Genomic DNA, 20,400 nt, shown 5'->3' on the forward strand with positions numbered 1-20,400 from the left:
ATGTTACCCCAGGGGGATGAAGGAGAATGTGGAATTTGGTCACACACGAGGGTGATCAGATATTGGGGGTGGAGGATTCTGGCTAAATGTACTTACCAAGATTTGTGCTAAAATCGGGTGATGCAGAGAAGGGCATGGAAGTACCAAAGCCGAGGGAAGAGTATTCAGAGGAGCCTAAGTTTGGTCAAGGAGGGACTCTCCTCGTCAGTATTTTCCGTAAGTAACACTGTGAATGTTATAACTCTGTTAGCTGGGTTAGGTCCTTCTTATCAGAAGGCAGAACAGAGTGTTTCCCTTTTGTGACGTGACGGAGGTGCGGGATGGGGCCAGAGGAGGTGGAGAGGGGTCGAAACCACGCTCGGTGAGGAAAGATGCCTCCACGTTTTGCATTTTTACTCCTGGACTCTTCTTGCAGATTTGTAATGCCTGAGGACGAGCAGTGGTTCAATGCACATATTGTTCGTGCAATTGAAGAAAATATCAACTCGGAGGTGACATCGTATATTCATCCTGAGCCATACTTTGTAGATTTTCTCCGTGAGATGCCTGAACCGACTGGTGATGAACCTGAAGACAGTATATTTGAAGTGCCCAAAATCTATGAACTGGTATTTATTTTCACCTTTAAAGAGAATTTTTTGAGGATCACTCGCTTAACTAGAAATTTCTCCCTATATTGGAGCCTTGCCATGGAGTCACTGTAACTTCTACATTAGTTATCAGTTGTGATTCATGTCATCATACACAAAGTGTAAAATATTTCTTTCAATTAAATTTAGCAGCGATCCCATGAAAGTTAGGTACAAGACAAGGATGCTTGATCTTATCACTATTATTTAATACTAGAGGCCTGGTGCACAGATTTGTGCATGGGTGGGGTCCCTCGGCCTGGCTGGCAGTTGGGCTGATCGGGGCGGTCTCGCCCAGTCCCGATTGGGGTCATTCGAGGCCGGCCGGCCTGGGAGAGGGACCGTGGAGGTTGGCTGGCCGGAGGGAGGGACTGCGGGAGGTTGGTTGGCCCAGGGAGGTTGGCTGTGGGAGCACACTGACCACCAGGGGGCAGCTCCTGTGTTGGGTGTTTGGTTGACCAGTCATAACGGTCACTTAGGCTTTTATATATATAGAATTAGTTTGAAAGTTCTAGGCACTGCAACAAAATGGCAAAAAGAAAATAGATGTAATTATCAGATGGGAAAAAAACCCAAAATACCATTTACTTGCAGATGATATGATTATCTCTTCATATAAACCAAGAGAATTTATTTTTTTTAATTTTTTTTTATATTTTATTGATTTTTTTACAGAGAGGAAGGGAGAGAGATAGAGAGTTAGAAACATCGATGAGAGAGAAACATCGATCAGCTGCCTCCTGCACATCTCCTAACTGGGGATGTGCCCACAACCCAGGTACATGCCCTTGACCGGAATCGAACCTGGGACCTTTCAGTCCGCAGGCCGACGCTCTATCCACTGAGCCAAACCGGTTTCGGCTAAACCAAGAGAATTTAAAATCTCTTTTAAGTGCTAAGAGTTCAGTAAGATGACCAACTATGATATAAATATAAAACTCAGGAACTATCCTCTATACCAGAGGTTAGCAAATTATAGTCTATGGGCCACCTCCAGCTGACTGCCTGTGTTTTGTTAGATTTGTGAGCTAAGAATGATTTTTACATTCTTAAGTGGGTAGGGGAAAAGCAAAAGAATAATAGCATTGTGTCATGTGAAAATTATACAGACTTGAAGCACCAGGGTTCATAATACAGCGGTTTTTGGGACACAGCCACGCCCACTTGTTTATAAATGTCTGAGAGCTTTCACAGGACAGGAGCGGAGCTCTGAGTAGCCTCCAGAGACCACACGGGCCCCAAAGCCTACAATAGTCACTATCTTTCCCTTTACAGAAAAAGTTTGCCAACTCTTGCTAAAAATCACAAGATAGAAAATGTAGCCTAAAAGTATTTTATTCAACAGCAAAAATATGTAAAATACCTAGGAATAAACATGATAAAACCCTACTTGGTTGAATGACCCATCAGGCTTCCTAAATTAATGCATAGGTTTAATGAAGTTTGAAATAAGACTCCAAAGGGATGCGAAGCAATTCTGGAGTGCATGTGGATCAAGAAATAAATGGGGAGGAACAATTTGCAAAGCAAATACGTGAATATTTATTTCAGAACAATTTGACTACATAAAGAATGTGAAGCCTCTGTATATTTTTTAAAAAAACGCATAAACAGTATTAAAAAGCAAATAAAAACTGAAAAAATATATTTGTTACATTCCAACCTTCATTTTCGTGGGTAGGAGTGGATGCTGGGGTTTTTGAAGGCAAAAGTCAGGAATAATTTCATATTGGAAAGTTGGGTTTCAGGCCCCTGAAAATGGAAATAATTAAAAGTCAACTAACGCATGACAAATTTTTAGAAATGCAATAGGTTTTTAAAAATGTGGAATTACTTTGGAGTGTCTTTACAGTTGATACTTTTATAAATTTTGGACCTTACCTATATTTTCCTCTCCTCCCACCCATAGGTGCCATCCTTTGAATTTCTGTCTGAAAAGCTCCAGTTTTACCAGAGACAGTTCAATGAAATCATTAGAGGAACATCTCTTGATCTGGTCTTTTTTAAAGATGCAATGACTCATCTTATTAAGGTTCTAACTGTGGACTAGTTACTGACATAAACAGAGCATGTGAAAGCTTAGTAAACTGCACAGATAAACCTCTTGAGAGAATAAATATATAGTATCAGGTAGCATATAGAAGAGTGGACTCATTCACTGTCTCCGAAAACAAAGGCTTAATTAGAAACCCCTTATTTGAATCCACCCGTATGACAGCAGATGTTTCTCCAGGGCAAATTGATGGGTTTTGTGTTCAGAGCTTTTGACGCACTGAGTCAGTTTTACCTTCCTAGAAAGTGTGCTGGAGAACCCTGTGAAGAAATATTCCCTCCTTAAATCATATTTTGAGATAATGGGAATTCTGTTCCTCGTAGAGGAAAAGTTGATGCTTTTAAAATGTCCATCTCATGACAGGCTTACAGATGAGGGGCCGACAGATGGGGAAAGGGAGAAGGAGGGAAATAGGGCTGATGGAAAAGCAGAATCCAACTAGAGGCAGCATCGAGGAGAAGGGTGGTTTGGGCCAAGTCTGGGAGGCTACAGAGAAGAGTTGCTTATTTGTATAATTTGTAGATCAAAAGGGAGTTTCTCCAGGAGTCAGAACACAGAGTAGAAAGGCGATAAAGAGGAAGCATGTAACTCTGTTTATCATACAGGGTGGGGCAAAAGTAGGTTACAGTTGTGAGTATGTGAGAGTTTATTCTTGTGTTATTGTTTATTCATTTGGGCATTATTTTCCATTCGAACAACTGTACAGTTGTTGTCTGCAAAGTTGGTGAATTTCTAGAAGTCCTAGGGCTGTTTCTCATTCGACAAGTAATTCTCAAATACCCTTGTGGCTAGTTCATGGGGGCCTGGGACTGTGTTCTAGGGGCAAAGCCTATAAGGGATTAACATATTTTAAAATATAATGATAGAATTAATACATATCAAGGTGTCATTACTGATCTGACATCTATAGACTTGCACTTAAAAATTATTTTTAGTGGTGATAATGAATTTAGTGATCCATCTAGACTTTCTTCCTCGTGCTGACATTAAGGTAAAAGGCAGCTTTTCAACCACTTGTTCTCACTGAAGAAATCAACCACAAGAAAAGCAACACAAGACTAGAAAGGCTGTTTCTCTCATTCTGCTTCTACAAATGCTTTTCTGCCCCCATTGCAAGTAGAATTCTGATACTTTTGAAGAATTTTCTTTGGGAGAGATATGATAGAGGTAGTATTTGTGGGAGAGCTAGCTGTCTAGTAAGTCAGGTGTTAGACTGGTGAGTAATAAGCCAGTGAATCTACACTTCGTGCATATTGGCAAGTGCAGCTCCACCATTCATTCATTTGAAAAGTAAAAAGAAAAAGAAATTCACACAAACACAGAATAGTTTTGAAATAGGACAGGAAAGATCGTTGGGTCTGTTTCTCATGAGGAAAATATAGATGGGCAGGGAAATAATTTGAATCAAATAAATCAACATGAACTTTAATTTTTGACATTCTGAGATAGATCATAAACAGAAAAGGTTTAATATAATCTGGAAGTATATGGTCAAATCTTGGGCCCATTTAGTGCAAGGATAGGAAAATGGTTGAATTCTATTTTCAAATAAATTCTATTTTATTTCAAAACAGATTTCACGAATAATTCGAACATCGTGTGGAAATGCACTGCTGGTGGGTGTTGGTGGGTCAGGAAAACAAAGCCTGTCGAGATTGGCCTCTTTCATAGCCGGGTATCAGATATTCCAGATAACATTAACCAGGTAAGATAACGTAAAACAGACAACATGTTTTTCTATAGTTAATTTCTCTGGGGTATGAAAAGTGGTATCTAACAGTCACCGTGTCAAAACTCTCAGTGGAGCTCAGCTGGTGTGGCCCAGTGTTGAGTGTCCACCTATGAACCAGGAGGTCAGGGTTCGATTCCCAGTCAGGGCACATCCTGGGTTGCGGGCTTGATCCCCAGTGTTTGGCGTGCAGGAGTTAGCCAATTAATGATTCTTTCTCATCATTGATGTTTCTATCTCTCTCCCTCTCCCTTCCCTCTGAAATCAATAAAAATATTTTTTAAAAAACAAACCTCTCAGTGGAGTGGATGGTGCAGAAGCCACGTCGCTTTGAAGAAGTGAAGAAGCAGAGACAAGTTTAGAAACTCCTCGAGAAGCTTAGCTATGAAAGAAACGAGAGGAGAGGGGTCAGGACCTAGAGAGGGGTGTGTTGTGAATGTGTCCTTATATCACAAAAACAGTACATAACAGTCCATTTAATTAAAAAACCCTCTCTCCTTCTCCCTCCCTCTCTCTCTAAAAGATCAATAAAAAAAACCATTAACACACACACACACACACACACAGACGCACACAAACAAAAACAGCCAAAGTGGCTCTGAGACCTCAATGCCTGGGCCCTTCAGAGACTGGCCTGTCAGAGAGTGTCTGAGAGCAGCACCTGCAGGGCCCCTGCAGGAAGGTGTGGCTGGGCTCTGCCCACAGGTGCAGTGGCGTCTCAGCAAAGCGTCTCTTTAATGAATTTCCGTCTTGGGATTTATTTTAAAGGAATGTATGTGCTGTTTGATGGAGTTCCTTTTGCTAATGAAAACAGTTGAATTCTATTTTCAAACACCTTCTATTTCGTTTCAAAACAGACGTCACGGATAGTTCAAACTTCCTGTGGCAATGCACTGCTGGTGGGTGTTGGTGGGTCAGGAAAACAAAGCCTGTTGAGATTGGCCTCTTGCATAGCCGGGTCGCAAAGCCTTTTTATCCTCAGGGGAGGGTAGCTAGCTGATACTCCCAGCGTAAAAACCAGCTCCTCGTTCATTCAGTGGTCGGCAAACTGCGGCTCGGCAAACTGCGGCTCGGGAGCCACACGCGGCTCTTTGACCCTTTGAGTGTGGCTCTTCCACAAAATACTGGCTCTTCCACAAAATACCGACTTCTGCGCATGGGCCACGAAGTTTCAATCGCACTGTACGTGCGTGCCCGCACGTGGTATTTTGTGGAAGAGCCACACTCAAGGGGCCAAAGAGCCGCATGTGGCTCGCGAGCCACGGTTTGCCGACCACGGATAGGTTCACTCAAGCTACATCATCTCTAATGCCCACAGCAACCTTTACAAATAGGTGTTCCCTTCGTTTTTCAGATGAGGAAACGGGTCTGAGGAATGTGAAGGAACGTTCCTAAAGCTGCAGAAAGGGGATTTGAACCCAGGCCCTTCTGGTTCCGAGGTCCATAGTCTTCCCAGTACACCCCGTGGCTTCCATGAAACTCCCTGTTCCTTGCACTGTAAAACCTCCTACAAGTGGGGTTTCTTCATGGTCTTTGTCCTCAGCTTACTCATGAAGATTCACACGCACCCTCGAGAAAGTGTCTGCTTCATTTTTACACTCACACCAGCTCGGCAGCACACACATTCAGTAGGAAACAGGAAAACAGAGACCAAGGTCTTCTTTTCGTAATCCGTAAGCACACAACGATGGCATTTCTGTTATTTATACCACACTGCACAGTGCATCTTTTCTGTAGGCTTTCTCTGCATCTAGCCACTCAGAGAGATGCACAAATTACCACTATATATCACTAATCACTGATTTTATTTATAATTTGTGTTTACTTTTTTATCAGTCCAAACTCATCCAAGTTTCAAATTTGTTTTAGCTGCTATACATATTCTCCCTTCGGGCAAAATCTGTTGCTGAGGACTGTCCGATTGCAGGGAATGAAAGTTCATTTCCCTGTCCCAGTTATTCTTCGTGAGTCACTGATGGTCAGTTTCCCAGTCCTCACTTCTCAGGTTAAATAGAACATGTGTTTGGAACCGTAACATACAGCTATTTTATGCTAATCTGTGGTTTTAAGAATATATATTTTTATTTATTTTTAGAGAGAGAGGAAGGAAGAGGGAAATAGAAACTTCAATGAAAGAGAATCATCGATCAGCTGCCTCCTGTACGCCCCCTACTGGGATCCAGCCCGCAACCAGGCATGTGCCCTGACCGGGAATTTAACTGTGACCTCCTGGTTCATAGGTTGACCCTCAACAGCTGAGCCATGGCGGCCATGCTAATCTTGGTGTTTTTAGCAGACATTGTTACTTAATATCTCTTGCAGCAGGTGCAGATTTATGCTCTAATCATCATGGGCTTTATTGAATTTTGAGATAAATTAAGACTATATATATGTTGTAATTTAAAAATTTTTTTTTTACCACTTCTATTTTTAGGTCTTATAATGTGACTAACCTAACAGAAGACTTAAAAGTTTTGTACAAAGTTGCGGGGGCTGAAGGAAAAGGCATCACCTTCATCTTTACTGACAATGAAATAAAAGATGAGGCATTTCTAGAATATCTTAACAACCTGCTATCTTCAGGGGAGGTAGGTCTCAAAAGTGGAGAAAAAAAACCTCATGTTTTTTTTAATGTACATTCTATTTGAATAGAAAAAGCAGTGACCCTTCAGCAACCTTTAGCAAGTGAGGCCAATGGTTACACACGTTTCACTTCAGAAGTGATTAACACATGAGATTTGGCCAGTTTTTTGAAGTTCCTGTGAAATTAATGCTGCCTGTCTCCAGCTTGTTTTGTATGCTTTGTTCCATTTTAAATACGATTGCTTATTTGTCTCTTTAGTCTCCAGTTTGATCCTATGATTTATTTCAGGAGTAGCAAAGTACCTAACTATCCACCCACCCACCCCACCCCCCTCCCTAATGGGACTAGAGAAGGGTTGGGAGGGGTCCGTGAGCTGTAAGTAGATGTCAGAGTTACCACTTCTGACCCCACTGTATCAGCGCCCTCACGACCCCTCCCACGCGTGGTACTTCATTAGAAGGACTTAGGCGTAACATTTATGAAAGCAACACAGTAGGGAGTCACGGCCAGACCAGCAAAGACAAAGACACATTGGGTGGATCTGGAGAAATCCACGTGCAGGCTGCCTCTGTTCCCGCCAGAGGGCCATTGCAGAGTGCTTCTCCCGCAGCAGCGAAGAGCCACCCACATGCACTGCCCTTCAGGGAGCCTGTCTGGGGCTCAGAGGCCAATGCTGTCACTGGCACTGGCCATATGGTCACTCCCTGCCCAGCCACGGCTGCCCAAATCGCAGACTCCCAGGAGGAACGCAGATGTTCACCATCTATCCCAGTGTTTGCATAAACAGTCTGGGCGCAGTGGAACAACCCATCAGTTAGTGGGGGAGACATTCCACAGCCAGGGTCCCAGATGCCAGCCCTGCGCGCACACCCTTCCTAACGTCAGGCCGCGGTATTCACGCTTCCCAGCCCTCTGGTGTCTGTGGATGCTTGTTGGCCATGAGCTGGCTAACCAGCGTGGGGCCAGAACTGAGCCTGACAGTGACCCAGAGGACAGAGGGCAGCACTGGACGTGTTAAAGGAATGATCACCATGGCGGAGAGACCGCGTTTTAGTGATAGCTATTTCGACAAAGGGAAAGAAACATAATTTGCTCCTGGTTAAACAGCCCAGTCTGCTCAATAAATGGTTGCAATCTTGATAATCTCTGGCAAACCAGCAGTTTAACTGTGGAGATACAGAAAGAAAATAGGAAAAAAAGACGACATGAAGGGGGAGAGGGGAGGGGAAGAGGACCAGACTCTGGCAGTGAACTGGCTGTGGGAACTCTGAAAGCACAGAACACTGTCTGTCCATTCCTCGAAGATCTCCAACTTGTTTGCGCGGGATGAGATAGACGAGATCACCCAGGGTCTGATCGCGGTGATGAAAAGGGAGCTGCCCCGCCACCCTCCCACCTTCGACAACCTGTACGAGTACTTCATCTCGAGGTCCAGGAGGAACTTGCATGTGGTGCTCTGCTTCTCTCCAGTGAGTGCTTATTCTGTCATGTCCATGTGGGAGGAGCTACTGATCTAAATGTAGTCAGGTAGTTTGTCTACCTTCTCTGATGAGATGATTGGCTCAGAATCTAACATAGGACTAGAGAAGGGTTGGGAGGATTCCGTGAGCTGTAAGTAGATGTCAGAGTTACCACTACTGACATCCCACAGGTTGAGAACCACTGAATTAAGGTATTACATATGTGTCCTTATCCCCCCTTTGCCCCCCACCCCACCCGACTCCCGTTCATGCCCTCACCCCCCTGGCTGGACACAATGTAATTTAATTTACATTGAAATAAAATTAACACTTTACTACCACCAGTCTCCATGGCCCAAAATCTCATATCAGAGTGTAATAATTTAAGATTTCATCTCATGAGAAATGATTGCGTAGGCTGCAACTTTCATCACCTAAAGACATAGATGATTTGAATTGGAAGGGAGTTGGTGGTGTAATCTTGTCCAGCTCTACCTCCAGTGCAGACAGGCCAACTAGAATGTCCCTGATGTACGTTTGGACATCTGTAGCTCACTGCACTGTCCACGTAGTAGCCAGTAGACACATATGGCTATTTACATGTTGATTAATTAAGATTAATTGAAAATAAAAATCCAATTTTTATCCTACTTGCCCCATTTCAAATGCTCAATAGCTGCACGTGGCTGGTGGCTACCATGCTGGACAGCACTTACTGAAAATGTCCATCTCCCCAGAAAGTTCTGTTGGTCAGCTCTGCTGGCGGGGGTGGGGGGGGCTGGGAGGCTCACTAATTTATAAGGCAGCTGCTTCATTTCTAGATAATGTAATAGCCATGAAGGTCTTCTTTACAATCAACTGAATTTGGTCTGTCTACTCCCCCGTGATTCTGTTTCTGTCCTGTAAAATGAGCCCAACCGTCTCCCACACACAGCTCCTCATATTCGTAGAAAGTTTTTGCAGACTCCCTAAATTATTTCCTTTTTAGATCAAACACCTCCTGTTCCTTCTGCTATTCCCACTTGCTCTAAGGTCCAGGCGGTTCATGTCCTGCTTGTCTCTCTGTCAGTTTCCTCTTGCTCTTACGAGGTAGCTCCTAGAATGGAATCCAAGAATGCAGATGTAGTTTTAGAAACGGGAAGGGTGTGGAAATATAACCTCCCTGCATCTGGACACTTTATTTTTTTTTAAGTTTTTTTTTATTGATTAAGGCAGTGGTTCTCAACCTTCCTAATGCCGTGACCCTTTAATACAGTTCCTCATGTTGTGGTGACCCCCAACCATAAAATTATTTTCGTTGCTACTTCATAACTGTAATTTTGCTACTGTTATGAATCATAATGTAAATATCTGATATGCAGGATGTATTTTCATTGTTACAAATTGAACATAATTAAAGCATAGTGAGTAATCACAAAAACAATATGTAATTATATATGTGTTTTCCGATGGTCTTAGGCGACCCCTGTGAAAGGGTCGTTCGACCCCCAAAGGGGTCGCGACCCACAGGTTGAGAACCTCTGAATTAAGGTATTACATATGTGTCCTTGTCCCCCCTTTGCCCCCACCCCCACCCCACTCCCGTTCATGCCCTCACCCCCCTGGTTGGACACTTTATCTATTAATGCAGCCCAAGAGTTTTAAAAAATTGTGATGTCACACCGTTGACTCAGCATGCACACACAACTCTCTCTAGCCAAGTTATAATCCGCTTGTTTCTCTAATGCTTCCTGACTTTGCTGTGATAGGTTGGCGAGAAGTTCCGCGCCCGGTCTTTGAAATTTCCTGGCTTGATATCAGGTTGCACTATGGACTGGTTCAGTCGCTGGCCCAGGGAGGCGCTGGTCGCCGTGGCCTCCTACTTCCTTTCAGGCTATAATATCGTCTGCTCTGCTGACATCAAAAGACAAGTTGTGGAAACGATGGGCCTCTTCCATGACATGGTTTCAGAGAACTGTGAAAGTTATTTCCAAAGGTAGGTGACGTTGTATACGCACGAGAGCTGCAGGACCACTAAGTTCACTCCTAGGAGGAATCGCCTGGAACATCCAGGAAAGGGCTCGTGCTGAGCTCAGGGTCCCAGCAGCACTTACATTTTTTCTTGCTTTGATTTTCCAGTGGTTATGGATTGAAAGGGTAGTAAAAAACGAGATTTAAAAATTAACTAGTGTCCATATTTAAGTACCTCCTTCCTTCTAGGCCTCAAAGTAACACATGCTTAATAAATCACTTTATTTTGTGTACTTAATTTTTTTCCCCCCAAAATGACTTAACTATTCATCACAAACCATTTAAAATTAGTTTCTTGTTCAAGTGCATTATTTATTGTGATTAAAGAAGTGCGCTGTTTTAAAGCTTCATCGCTGCCTTCTGTTACAAGAACACTTAGGTTTTGTATCTGCATCACTTAGTCTGATCAAGTGATGCCTGTTTCATCATGTTTTTAGGCCAAATAATTGTGAAACAAAATTGTAATTGACTGTAGGAGAAGCGACTCATATGTGAAAGCTGGTGTCAACAGTTTAGAAGTACACCTCCCCTCCCCCCAGCATGATCATCTCTGCGTTCGACTGACAGATGTGAATGTCGCTGGGCCGGCCTGCATTTCTGGAGCAGTGGGCTTCTCCCTCGGGGTTAGCGGGGGGGCCACAGGGGTGCTGGACCCGCCAGAAAGATCATGTCTGTTCTTCTGCAGAGGGACCCTCTGGGTTCCATCTCATTGATTTTTCCAGGGGGTCCCTATCTCGCAAAGGGTATGAGAAACCCTACCTAGACCACCCCTCCTGAACTGTTAGTTGTAGATGATCTTCTGGTGAGTTCATGCGCACTCATTTTTACTGTGAGGACGATTTTCTTTCTACCTCATTTGAACTCCTCCTGCTACTGTTACCTGTAGAGACATCCTCACCTTCATAGAGCTACAGAAACCCATGTCTGTTTTTGAAAAACTTGGTGTATTTTTCATATCCTCTCCGGCGGTAGAAGTTTATTCTGAATGTAATATTTTCATAACACTTTAATGATAGTCATCTCTATGCCAAGTTCTTGAAATATTTTTAATGTTAAAAATCTTCTGAAAGCCAAAAGTACAAAATTAATCTAAAAGGTAAAATGATTTTATGTATGTGTGGAGTTCTCTGACTTGAGTTTCTGCCGTATAAAATTATTATTTTTATTTATTTCTGTTGTTAAATATAATCGCTATGCTAAGCCCATAAGGAGGTGAGTGTTGAATCAAGCGTGGCTGCTTTGATTTTAAGGGCAGCCCAAGGAGTGCAGGGAGCAGCTGGTGGGCCCCCGGAGGCGACCACCAGCTGCTGCCCGGCTGTGAAGAGGTGTGTAGCCAATATCAGTCGAGAAGAAGACACTTCAACCACCTCACTTATCCCTGATATCTGCACAGAGTCTTAAAGTCTGCAAAGCGCATTTGCTATTTATATATATTTTTTATCTTCACAAAATTCTGGCAGGTGTAGAGCAGTGATTTTTTCCCCCCCCATCAGTTCCCCAGACGAGGAAACAAGCCCAGAGTGGAGTTAGAGTGGAGTCAAAGACCCCCAAAAAGTCAAGATAGATATTTAATGATCTCACCATCTCATCTCCAGGGAAACCACTCACAATCCCTGCCTCCCTCCCAGTGACTCGCTCTCGTGGGAAGAGCAGGGGCTCCGACCCGTGTGGCAGGCCACGGGACGCAGAGACGAAGCTCACTCTGTTTCCCTTTCAGGTACCGCCGGAGAGCGCACGTGACTCCCAAATCTTACCTCTCATTTATAAACGGTTATAAAAACATTTACACGGAAAAGGTGAAATTTATCAATGAGCAGGCTGAACGGATGAATATTGGTAAGCAGCATGGGATTTGTACGGGCTTGTTTGATAGGGACCCCAATATCGTGTTTGGTGGCTGCTGTTGTGATTGAAAATGAAAGACGGACTGTATTGTTAGTAACGGAGTATTTGAGGAAAGGCGCTTCAGGCTGCTTTGACCTGTCCAGAAACTCTGGGTGGAAGAAAATCCAAGCAGGTGGCCTGTTTTTCTCTAGACCATTTCTCCAACCTCCTTCAACTCTGGGACCACTGGTTGGGCAGCGAGTGACCAACGGTCATTTGGGGAATAGCCAGCTCTTGGGAACTGACCACAATGTCAATTTCTGGTTTCATTGCAATTTCCCTCAATTTGTATAAACTTTGTGAAGTTAATGCTTCTCAAATTTCTAACAAAGGAAAAGGCAAAACACAAACAAACAAAAACAAAAAGAGAGAGTTTACTTGAGTGATGGTTTTCTGAGTGTTCAGTATATATAAGTAGAAAAAATAGAAATCAGAATCAATTATAGGTCCAGAAAGCATCTGACCCACACACTCCAAAATACGTTAGTGCTGTCCTTTTATTTCTCCTACACGAAACCGGGTCACGGAGCCTAACTGAGCTCAAGAGCGGGAAGTAAAGGGATGCTGGGAGCAGCGGGAGAAAGCTCCTCGCTGTCCTCTCGCTCACCTTCCCGCAGCGGCTCTGGGTGATGCTCAGAACCAGCTCTTTGCTGACCCCCATGCGCTGGCTCACTGGAGCCGGGGTTAGTTAGGAATTGTCTGATCTGGTTGTTAAACTCAGCCTTTATTAAAATTAAATTACATAAACTTACAATTAAATAAAGTATATTAAAAGTGAAGGCAAAAACTACTCAAAACATATCACTTCTGAGTTGTTTTTACTCTGTTTTGCTATTATTATTGTTCTTGAGGTTATGTCCATTCTCCCTGCCTGGTAGAAATATCTCAATGTGCCTCTGAGAATCTCTCCGTAGCTTGAAATCAGCCACGTGGGAGTATTTACACCATGGACACCGGGAACATACAAATGAGTTCTTCCCCTCCCCCGTCAAGAGACCAGATGCTAAACATTCACTAAACACCTCTGCCTAGAACCCAGTTGGGATGTGAGAAAGCTGGTTGGTTGCTGTCCTCTCCAGTGTGTTGAAAGCCACAGAGCCAGGTGCACGGGTTTTAGCGGTTATTTTTGTTTTTATAGTGAAGAGGACAACAAAAATGTTACTAGATTATGCGTCTCATTTGCCATCTCAGAGGCAATAGGATTCAAAGGCAACAAATGACAGCCACAAATTGCTTGCAAAGCCCAGGGGAGCATAGGTTTGTCAAGCACGTTTCTCAAGCAAGTCCAATAACCGACGTTCTCGGTGCAGCCCTGTGACTTCCCTTCAGTGTGGCCAGATGATATTCTCCCACCAGAGCGATTTTCTTCACCCCCTGCTGAAGCTCTCAGAAATATGGTCAGGATTGTTGCTCCTAAGATAGGTGCATTTTTAAAGCATTTGTCCATAATTAATTACCTTGTGTTTGTTATAGTACTTATATGGTGCCTTATAAGTAGTAAATGTTGAATAAATATTTGATGGAGGGGGATTCATAGACTCAGCAAGCATGTACATATGTGTGTTTGTAAAGGTCTTGACAAGCTCATGGAGGCAAGCGAATCGGTTGCGAAGCTCTCGCAGGACCTCGCAGTGAAGGAGAAGGAATTGGAAGTGGCGTCTGTGAAAGCAGATGAAGTGAGTTTGCATTTGTTTTATCCCGAGCAGTGAGGAACATTTTTCCAAACTAGAGAAAAAGCATTTAGAAGCTTACAGGGTATAGACTTAGACTATTTCTGGTAAGATAATGTTCCCAACGACCATTACATATTTTGTTTAACTCATACCAAGGCATACCTAAGCTAGTCTAGCCCACCAGGTCTAAGGCTGTTCTTTCTTCTCTGGCTCTGTCTCTCTTGTCCTCCCTCATCTGTTTATGACATTTCTGCTTGACTATAGTTATATTTGGTAAGGTCCCTACATGCTCTAGGTTTCTAGGATGCCCCAAGTCTCATCTGAAGCTCGTATCAGGCAGGGGAAAAATAAGAGGAGGAGTTGGTGAAGTTAAAAAAAAGGATACTCCTCCCAGGGGGTAGGGACATGGTGCTGCTCCTTTATCTACCGCCCCCCACCCCTCAGGCTGTGTCCACTTCCACTCCCTGAGGGCCAGGTAGGAATTGCTACTTAAATCTTGACCTTTATCCAGTTGCTGAAAGGAGAGCGTCAAGAGAGGCACTTAGCAAAGTTCTGGCATATGGTAGGCACTTAGCAAAATATGAGCTATTTTTATTGTTATTTACATGAAGCTTAATATGGTTTCTGATCTTACTCCATTACACTTACTTATATTGTTTTAATTTTTAGAAATTACATACAGTAGAAATACCATTTTCCTGAAAGGTTAAATATCTATCTATCTATCTATCTATCTATCTATCTATCTATCTATCTATATGTATATAAGCCTAAACGACTGTTATGATAGAACGACTGGAACAACCTGAACAACCACAACCGTTCGCTATGACATGCACTGACCACCAGAGGACAGATGCTCAATGCAGGAGCTGCCCCCTGGTGGTCAGTGTACTCCCACAGTGGGAACGCCACTCAGCTAGAAGCTGGGCTCACAGCTGGTGAGCACAGCAGTGGTGGCAGGAGCCTCTCCCACCTCTGCAGCAGTGCTAAGGAGCAGCGAGAGCGTGGCGAGAGCACCGAGCACAGAGCCAGGCGGTGCCCAGCCTGGTTCGGGCTCCTCCCTGGCTTCCTGCCACTTCACTCACTGCTACAACCCTCGGGGATGTCTGACTGCCGGTTTAGGCCCGATCCCCGCAGGCCAGGCTGAGGGACCCCTTCCCTCCCACCCCCCTGCACAAATCTGTGCACGGGGCCTCTAGTTTATTTATATATTCTAAGCCTGAAGAAAGCTTAGGAAATAACAGACTGCAAGGACTGCTTAAGGTGTACTTTAATACACCTCAAAATATAGATGACTCAGCCCTGACCCAGTGGCTCAGTTGGTTGGAGTGTTGTTCCATGCACCAAACGGGTTGCAGGTTTAATTCCCAGTCAGGGCACATACCTAGGTTGTGGGTTCGATCCCTGGTCGGAGTGCATAAGAAAGACAATGGATCCATATTTCTCTCTCACATCAATCTTTCTCTCTCCCTTCCTCTTTCTCTAAAAACCAATAAAAGCATCTTTGGGTGAGGACTAAAATAAGCATATATATCTTAGATGGGCTTTAGGTGAGGACTAAAATAAGCATATATATCTTAGATGGGGAATAAACTTGCTCTTATTCATGTTTTACATTTTAGTGAATGAATATTCTCTCAGTACTCAAATCTGTAAATGCTGCTCTGAGGTTTCTGTTTGTTCTCGTGTGTTTCCTCAATTTAACAGGTTTTAGCAGAAGTCACAGTAAGTGCTCAGGCTTCAGCCAAGGTGAAAAACGAGGTGCAGGAGGTGAAAGACAAAGCCCAAAAAATTGTGGATGAAATTGACAGTGAAAAAGTAAAAGCTGAGAGCAAACTCGAGGCCGCTAAGCCTGCCCTGGAGGAGGCGGAAGCAGCCCTGAATGTGAGTAGCACGTTGCTGTCCCCCCAACACAAGTCCTTGCAGCACTGCGTTCCACGGCATGAAATAACTAGTTTTGTAATCACGAAACTGAGTCTGGAAACAAATCTTTTCACGGATCAAGTTTTCCAAGTTTTAAATTTTTTTAAGTCTTTACATCCTGTAACTTACTCTTTGCGTCCTGTAAACTGGCTTTCCATGAGAACTGGGAACCGTACTGGCGATTAATGCCTAAGCCATGCACAAGGGATTCAGATCACTTAGAACCCTGTTCAGATTGTCATGAGCCCCTTTGAAACCCCCGTGTGGTTCCCGTTGCTCTCAGGATAAGTCCCCAGCCAGGCGTCCAGGGCTCTGAGGGCACAGCTTTGGAGGCAGGCACACCGGCACCTGCCTCTGGGGCCACCACTTAAGTAAATTGACTTACCTTCCGTGAGTCTCCATGGGGATTGTAATTCCTCACTGATCCTTGGAGGGTCAGTGTAAACGTTAAAGGTCATGAGTGCCGTTTGCTGGGCACGTGGAAAACACTCGATGAATATTAGTGCTGCTGCTGCTGCTGCTAAGCTGGCTTCTCTCTGGCAGCTTCGGAGGCAGGCACACCGGCACCTGCCTCTCGGGGCCACCACTTCTTAAGTAAATTGACTTACCTTCCGTGAGTCTCCATGGGGATTGTAATTCCTCACTGATCCTTGGAGGGTCAGTGTAAACGTTAAAGGTCATGAGTGCCGTTTGCTGGGCACGTGGAAAACACTCGATGAATATTAGTGCTGCTGCTGCTGCTGCTAAGCTGGCTTCTCTCTGCTCCTTGAACTCTCGTTGTCTGTCCCCACACAACATGACCAGACACACAGAAAAAGCTCGATTAGTGCTGCTGCTGCTGCTGCTGCTAAGCTGGCTTCTCTCTACTCCTTGAACTCTCGTTGTCTGTCCCCACACAACATGACCAGACACACAGAAAAAGCTCTAGGCCTTTGGAAAATCATGGTGTTTAAATGAGTCTCTCCCTCTGCCAGGAATGCTTCACCTAACCTTCAAGACCAGGCTCAGACCTCACCCCGTCCAGAAAATGTTGGTCTCCCTGCTCTCCTTTATTTGCCCATCACCCCTGAGCTTCTGTTATGACATATAATCCTAGTTTAGGGTAACTGTGTTTTCTCTCTCTGTCTTGGAAAAATATGAGGACAGGGCTATTTGTGTTTGTTTGTTTTATGTGGGAGAATGGCTGTAGTTGTTATATGAATGAATAGATTTACGATAATCGTTTAATAAAATTGTGACAGTGACCAGGGCACATTCTTCATCCCCACTCCCTTTATGGATTCCATGATGACGAGAGAGAGAGAGAGAGAGAGAGAGAGAGAGAGAGAGAGAGAGAGATATCACTGAATCAAATGGGTCTTAGGAGATTTTCTTGATTTATGGGATGTCCCGGTCCTTCTTGCTTTGAATGTCTGGTAATGACTTATTCGAAACCCAGATCACATACAGAAATTGTCAAAAAACATTTTTAGGAGGCAGGTGTTATAATAACTTCCTTTGTCTCCTTTGAATTCCTCCCCCTTCCATGGGTAGGGCAGCCCTCAAAGTGCAGGCCGGAGGTGAGGCTTCTGCTACTCCGGCCTTGCTCCTCTTTGTTATCCACACATAAGATAGTCTCTGTAGGCGGGGGAGGTGGTTGCTTGGAGGGCAATGAATGGTAGTGATATTCCAAGGAACTAGTTGAGGGCAATAGAGGGAAAAAAACAACACTAAAATAAACATAAATCCTAGAATCACAGTGAAAGAACTATTAGGAAAAAATCTTGGAATGCAAATGGTTAAGGCGATAATGTCAGGGTTTGGGGAGAAAATGCATTTTAAAGTTCTCTGCTTTTGTTATTTAAAAGTATTAGATTGCCACATGACTATGAACACTGCTCAACAACAACAAAAATATTGATTCCTCACCCCCAATACAGACTATCAAACCAAACGACATTGCCACGGTCCGGAAACTTGCAAAGCCCCCGCATCTTATTATGAGAATTATGGACTGCGTTCTGTTACTCTTTCAAAAGAAAATTGATCCTGTTACTATGGATCCAGAAAAACCTTGCTGCAAGCCGTCATGGGGAGAGTCGCTGAAAGTGAGTGAAATCTATTTTATAGGCCCCGTGCGGCGCTCGGGTGTCCTCAGCCCAGGCACTCGATACAGGCCACACAGGCTGGCTGGTCAAAGTCGACCGCTGTGTTATCGAGCAGTGTCTCTTACTCTGCATCTCCCAGAATGTAAGTAGGGAAAGAGGTTTAGGCTGAACGCTTGCTTTCTGCACAGTCTGTCCGGAACCAGTGGCCAGTATTGGCAGTCCCGATGTCAACCCATTTAAATGCACTCCCTGGACAGGAAGCTGGGGGTGTTACAGGTGACCGGAGAAAAACCAAGCCATGCTTAGAGAAAGGGAGTGACATTTTAATGATAAATTCTGCGCAGGCCCAGAGAAAAATGTGTCTTTCAAATTCTGGGCCCCCCAACATGGAGGAAACTCTCTCTATTTATACTTTTTCCAGTCCTTTGTCTCCCAAATTTGGAAGGAGACTTCCGGGCCTTCTGAGAAAGAAGGCCTGCGTGCTGGGAAGGGGCCATGCGACCATATCCCAAGGCCTGGCCTGGCGCCAGCACTGACAACTCTGTCTGGGGCATAGTTTACGGCCTCTTCTCTGGAGGAGTAGTCTTATTTTCCTTATTATTTAAGCAAGCAAGCATTTACAGAAGCCAAAATAGCAGGGTGAACATTTCAAACAGCAGTTTTTATATAAGATGGATGCTTCAGGGGAACTTTGATCTTTAGAAATGAGAGGACAGTTTGCGGTTCACAGATTTAGGCTGGCCCCTGTCCTAGTCTTGGTTTGTATGGCGCAGCCAATCCGCTGTTACTCTGGAGCAGCCTGGCTGGGGAGCGGGCAGGTATCTCCTTGCAGACCTGCGGTGCTGGTGTTTTGCAGCTGATGAGTGCCACGGGGTTCCTGTGGAGCCTGCAGCAGTTCCCCAAGGACACCATCAACGAAGAGACGGTGGAGTTGCTGCAGCCGTATTTTAATATGGATGATTACACTTTTGAAAGTGCCAAAAAAGTCTGTGGGAATGTGGCCGGTCTGCTGTCCTGGACACTCGCTATGGCAATATTTTATGGCATCAACAGGGAGGTGCTGCCCCTGAAGGTACGTTTCCTTCCTTCTCCCAGTAACTCGGTGCTCAGTAACACCAAGCCTTCGTGTTACTGCTGTTAACAGGCAAGGCATCATTCTGACGAGTCAAGGTAGATGTCCTGGTGGCCAACGTTTTCCTCTTTTTCTGTTTGCCCGCTCACCGTCTCACCGTCTCTCGCCGTTTTTATGTCTGTTACATGTTTTAGGCATCTCAGGCAAGACACTGGAACCAGCTTGTTAACTTGGACAGGGGAGGAGTTTACTGGGAATAATAACCAAGCTGTCATACTAGTAGAAGAGCACTTGCCATTTCTTTGAAGTTTGGGGATAAGGTTTGGAGACTGAATTTGGTTGCTATATTCCAAACAAAATTTATAAAAATTTGTATCACCACCTAGAAATGTTTTACATTTCAAAGACAGAAAGGGAAACTCTTATGCATCTAAGACACAATAAAACAAAATTTAAAAGAATGATTACAAAAGAAGAGAATTCAGGGTGCCTCAGACTTCCCACCAGCCTAACACTAGGACAGAATGAAAAACGCACGTAGAGTAGTGAGGAGGACATTGCCCTGCTCCGAGGATTCAGTATCTGGCCAAGCTGCCCTCCGTGTCTGAGGGAACAAAAAGACCTTCTCAAGGATGTAATTTAAGTATTGAGGGTAAATACCACACACACACACACACATCTATGCTGGGCCAGACTGTCCTTCATATCTGAGGGAACAGAAGGACTTTCTCAGGAGTGCAAAGGAGACATAAAATAATTCACCCAGACAAACTCAGCCCCGTTGCCCACCCCAGCCCCATGCAGGTGAAAGAGTTGAAAGTGGTTGCTCTGTGGAATAGGAACTGGTGAGGAGGTGGGCAGGTTGCTGGTTTTCATAATAAGCCTTATAGAAGGGATTGCCTCTTTAAACTCTATGCTTCGTTACAAATAGAAAATAAATGAAAAATAAAGTTTTAACAAAGGGAAATGATGAGACTATAGAACAAACACACCCAAACAAAAAGGAACCAAGAGAGAAATGTTACATAAATTTCAGAATTCAAGAGAAAAAAAAAGACTTAAAAGAGCTGTTATTTTTTAGTGATCAAAATTTTTATTCCTAACAATTAAGTCTACAGTGAGACTCAATTGTAATAATCTAATCTAATAAAAGAGAAACATGCAAATTGACCGCACCTCCACTATGCCCCAAGCCACGCCCACTGGCCAATCAGAGCGACTATATGCAAATTAACCCAACCAAGATGGCGGCCAGCAGCCACGGAGCTGGAGCAAGCAGGAGGCTTGGTTGCC

At 44.1% G+C, this 20,400-nt stretch overlaps 1 protein-coding gene across 1 annotated transcript in view; it reads left to right on the forward strand.

Annotated features, from left to right (window-relative positions):
- The window catches only part of DNAH8 (dynein, axonemal, heavy chain 8), a 272,357-nt gene that overhangs the window by 162,952 nt on the left and 89,005 nt on the right, over positions 1-20,400 (forward strand). Inside the window, exons 57-67 of the mRNA XM_005873788.2 lie at positions 416-608; positions 2,539-2,661; positions 4,257-4,387; positions 6,846-6,999; positions 8,300-8,464; positions 10,204-10,430; positions 12,183-12,301; positions 13,922-14,025; positions 15,733-15,909; positions 17,868-18,035; positions 18,892-19,107. Coding sequence (XP_005873850.1) covers positions 416-608; positions 2,539-2,661; positions 4,257-4,387; positions 6,846-6,999; positions 8,300-8,464; positions 10,204-10,430; positions 12,183-12,301; positions 13,922-14,025; positions 15,733-15,909; positions 17,868-18,035; positions 18,892-19,107 — 1,777 coding nt within the window. The remainder of the gene's footprint in view (positions 1-415; positions 609-2,538; positions 2,662-4,256; positions 4,388-6,845; positions 7,000-8,299; positions 8,465-10,203; positions 10,431-12,182; positions 12,302-13,921; positions 14,026-15,732; positions 15,910-17,867; positions 18,036-18,891; positions 19,108-20,400) is intronic.

The sequence above is a fragment of the Myotis brandtii genome, unplaced genomic scaffold (assembly GCF_000412655.1).
Source record: "Myotis brandtii unplaced genomic scaffold, ASM41265v1 scaffold420, whole genome shotgun sequence".
NCBI classification, from domain to species: Eukaryota; Metazoa; Chordata; class Mammalia; order Chiroptera; family Vespertilionidae; genus Myotis; species Myotis brandtii.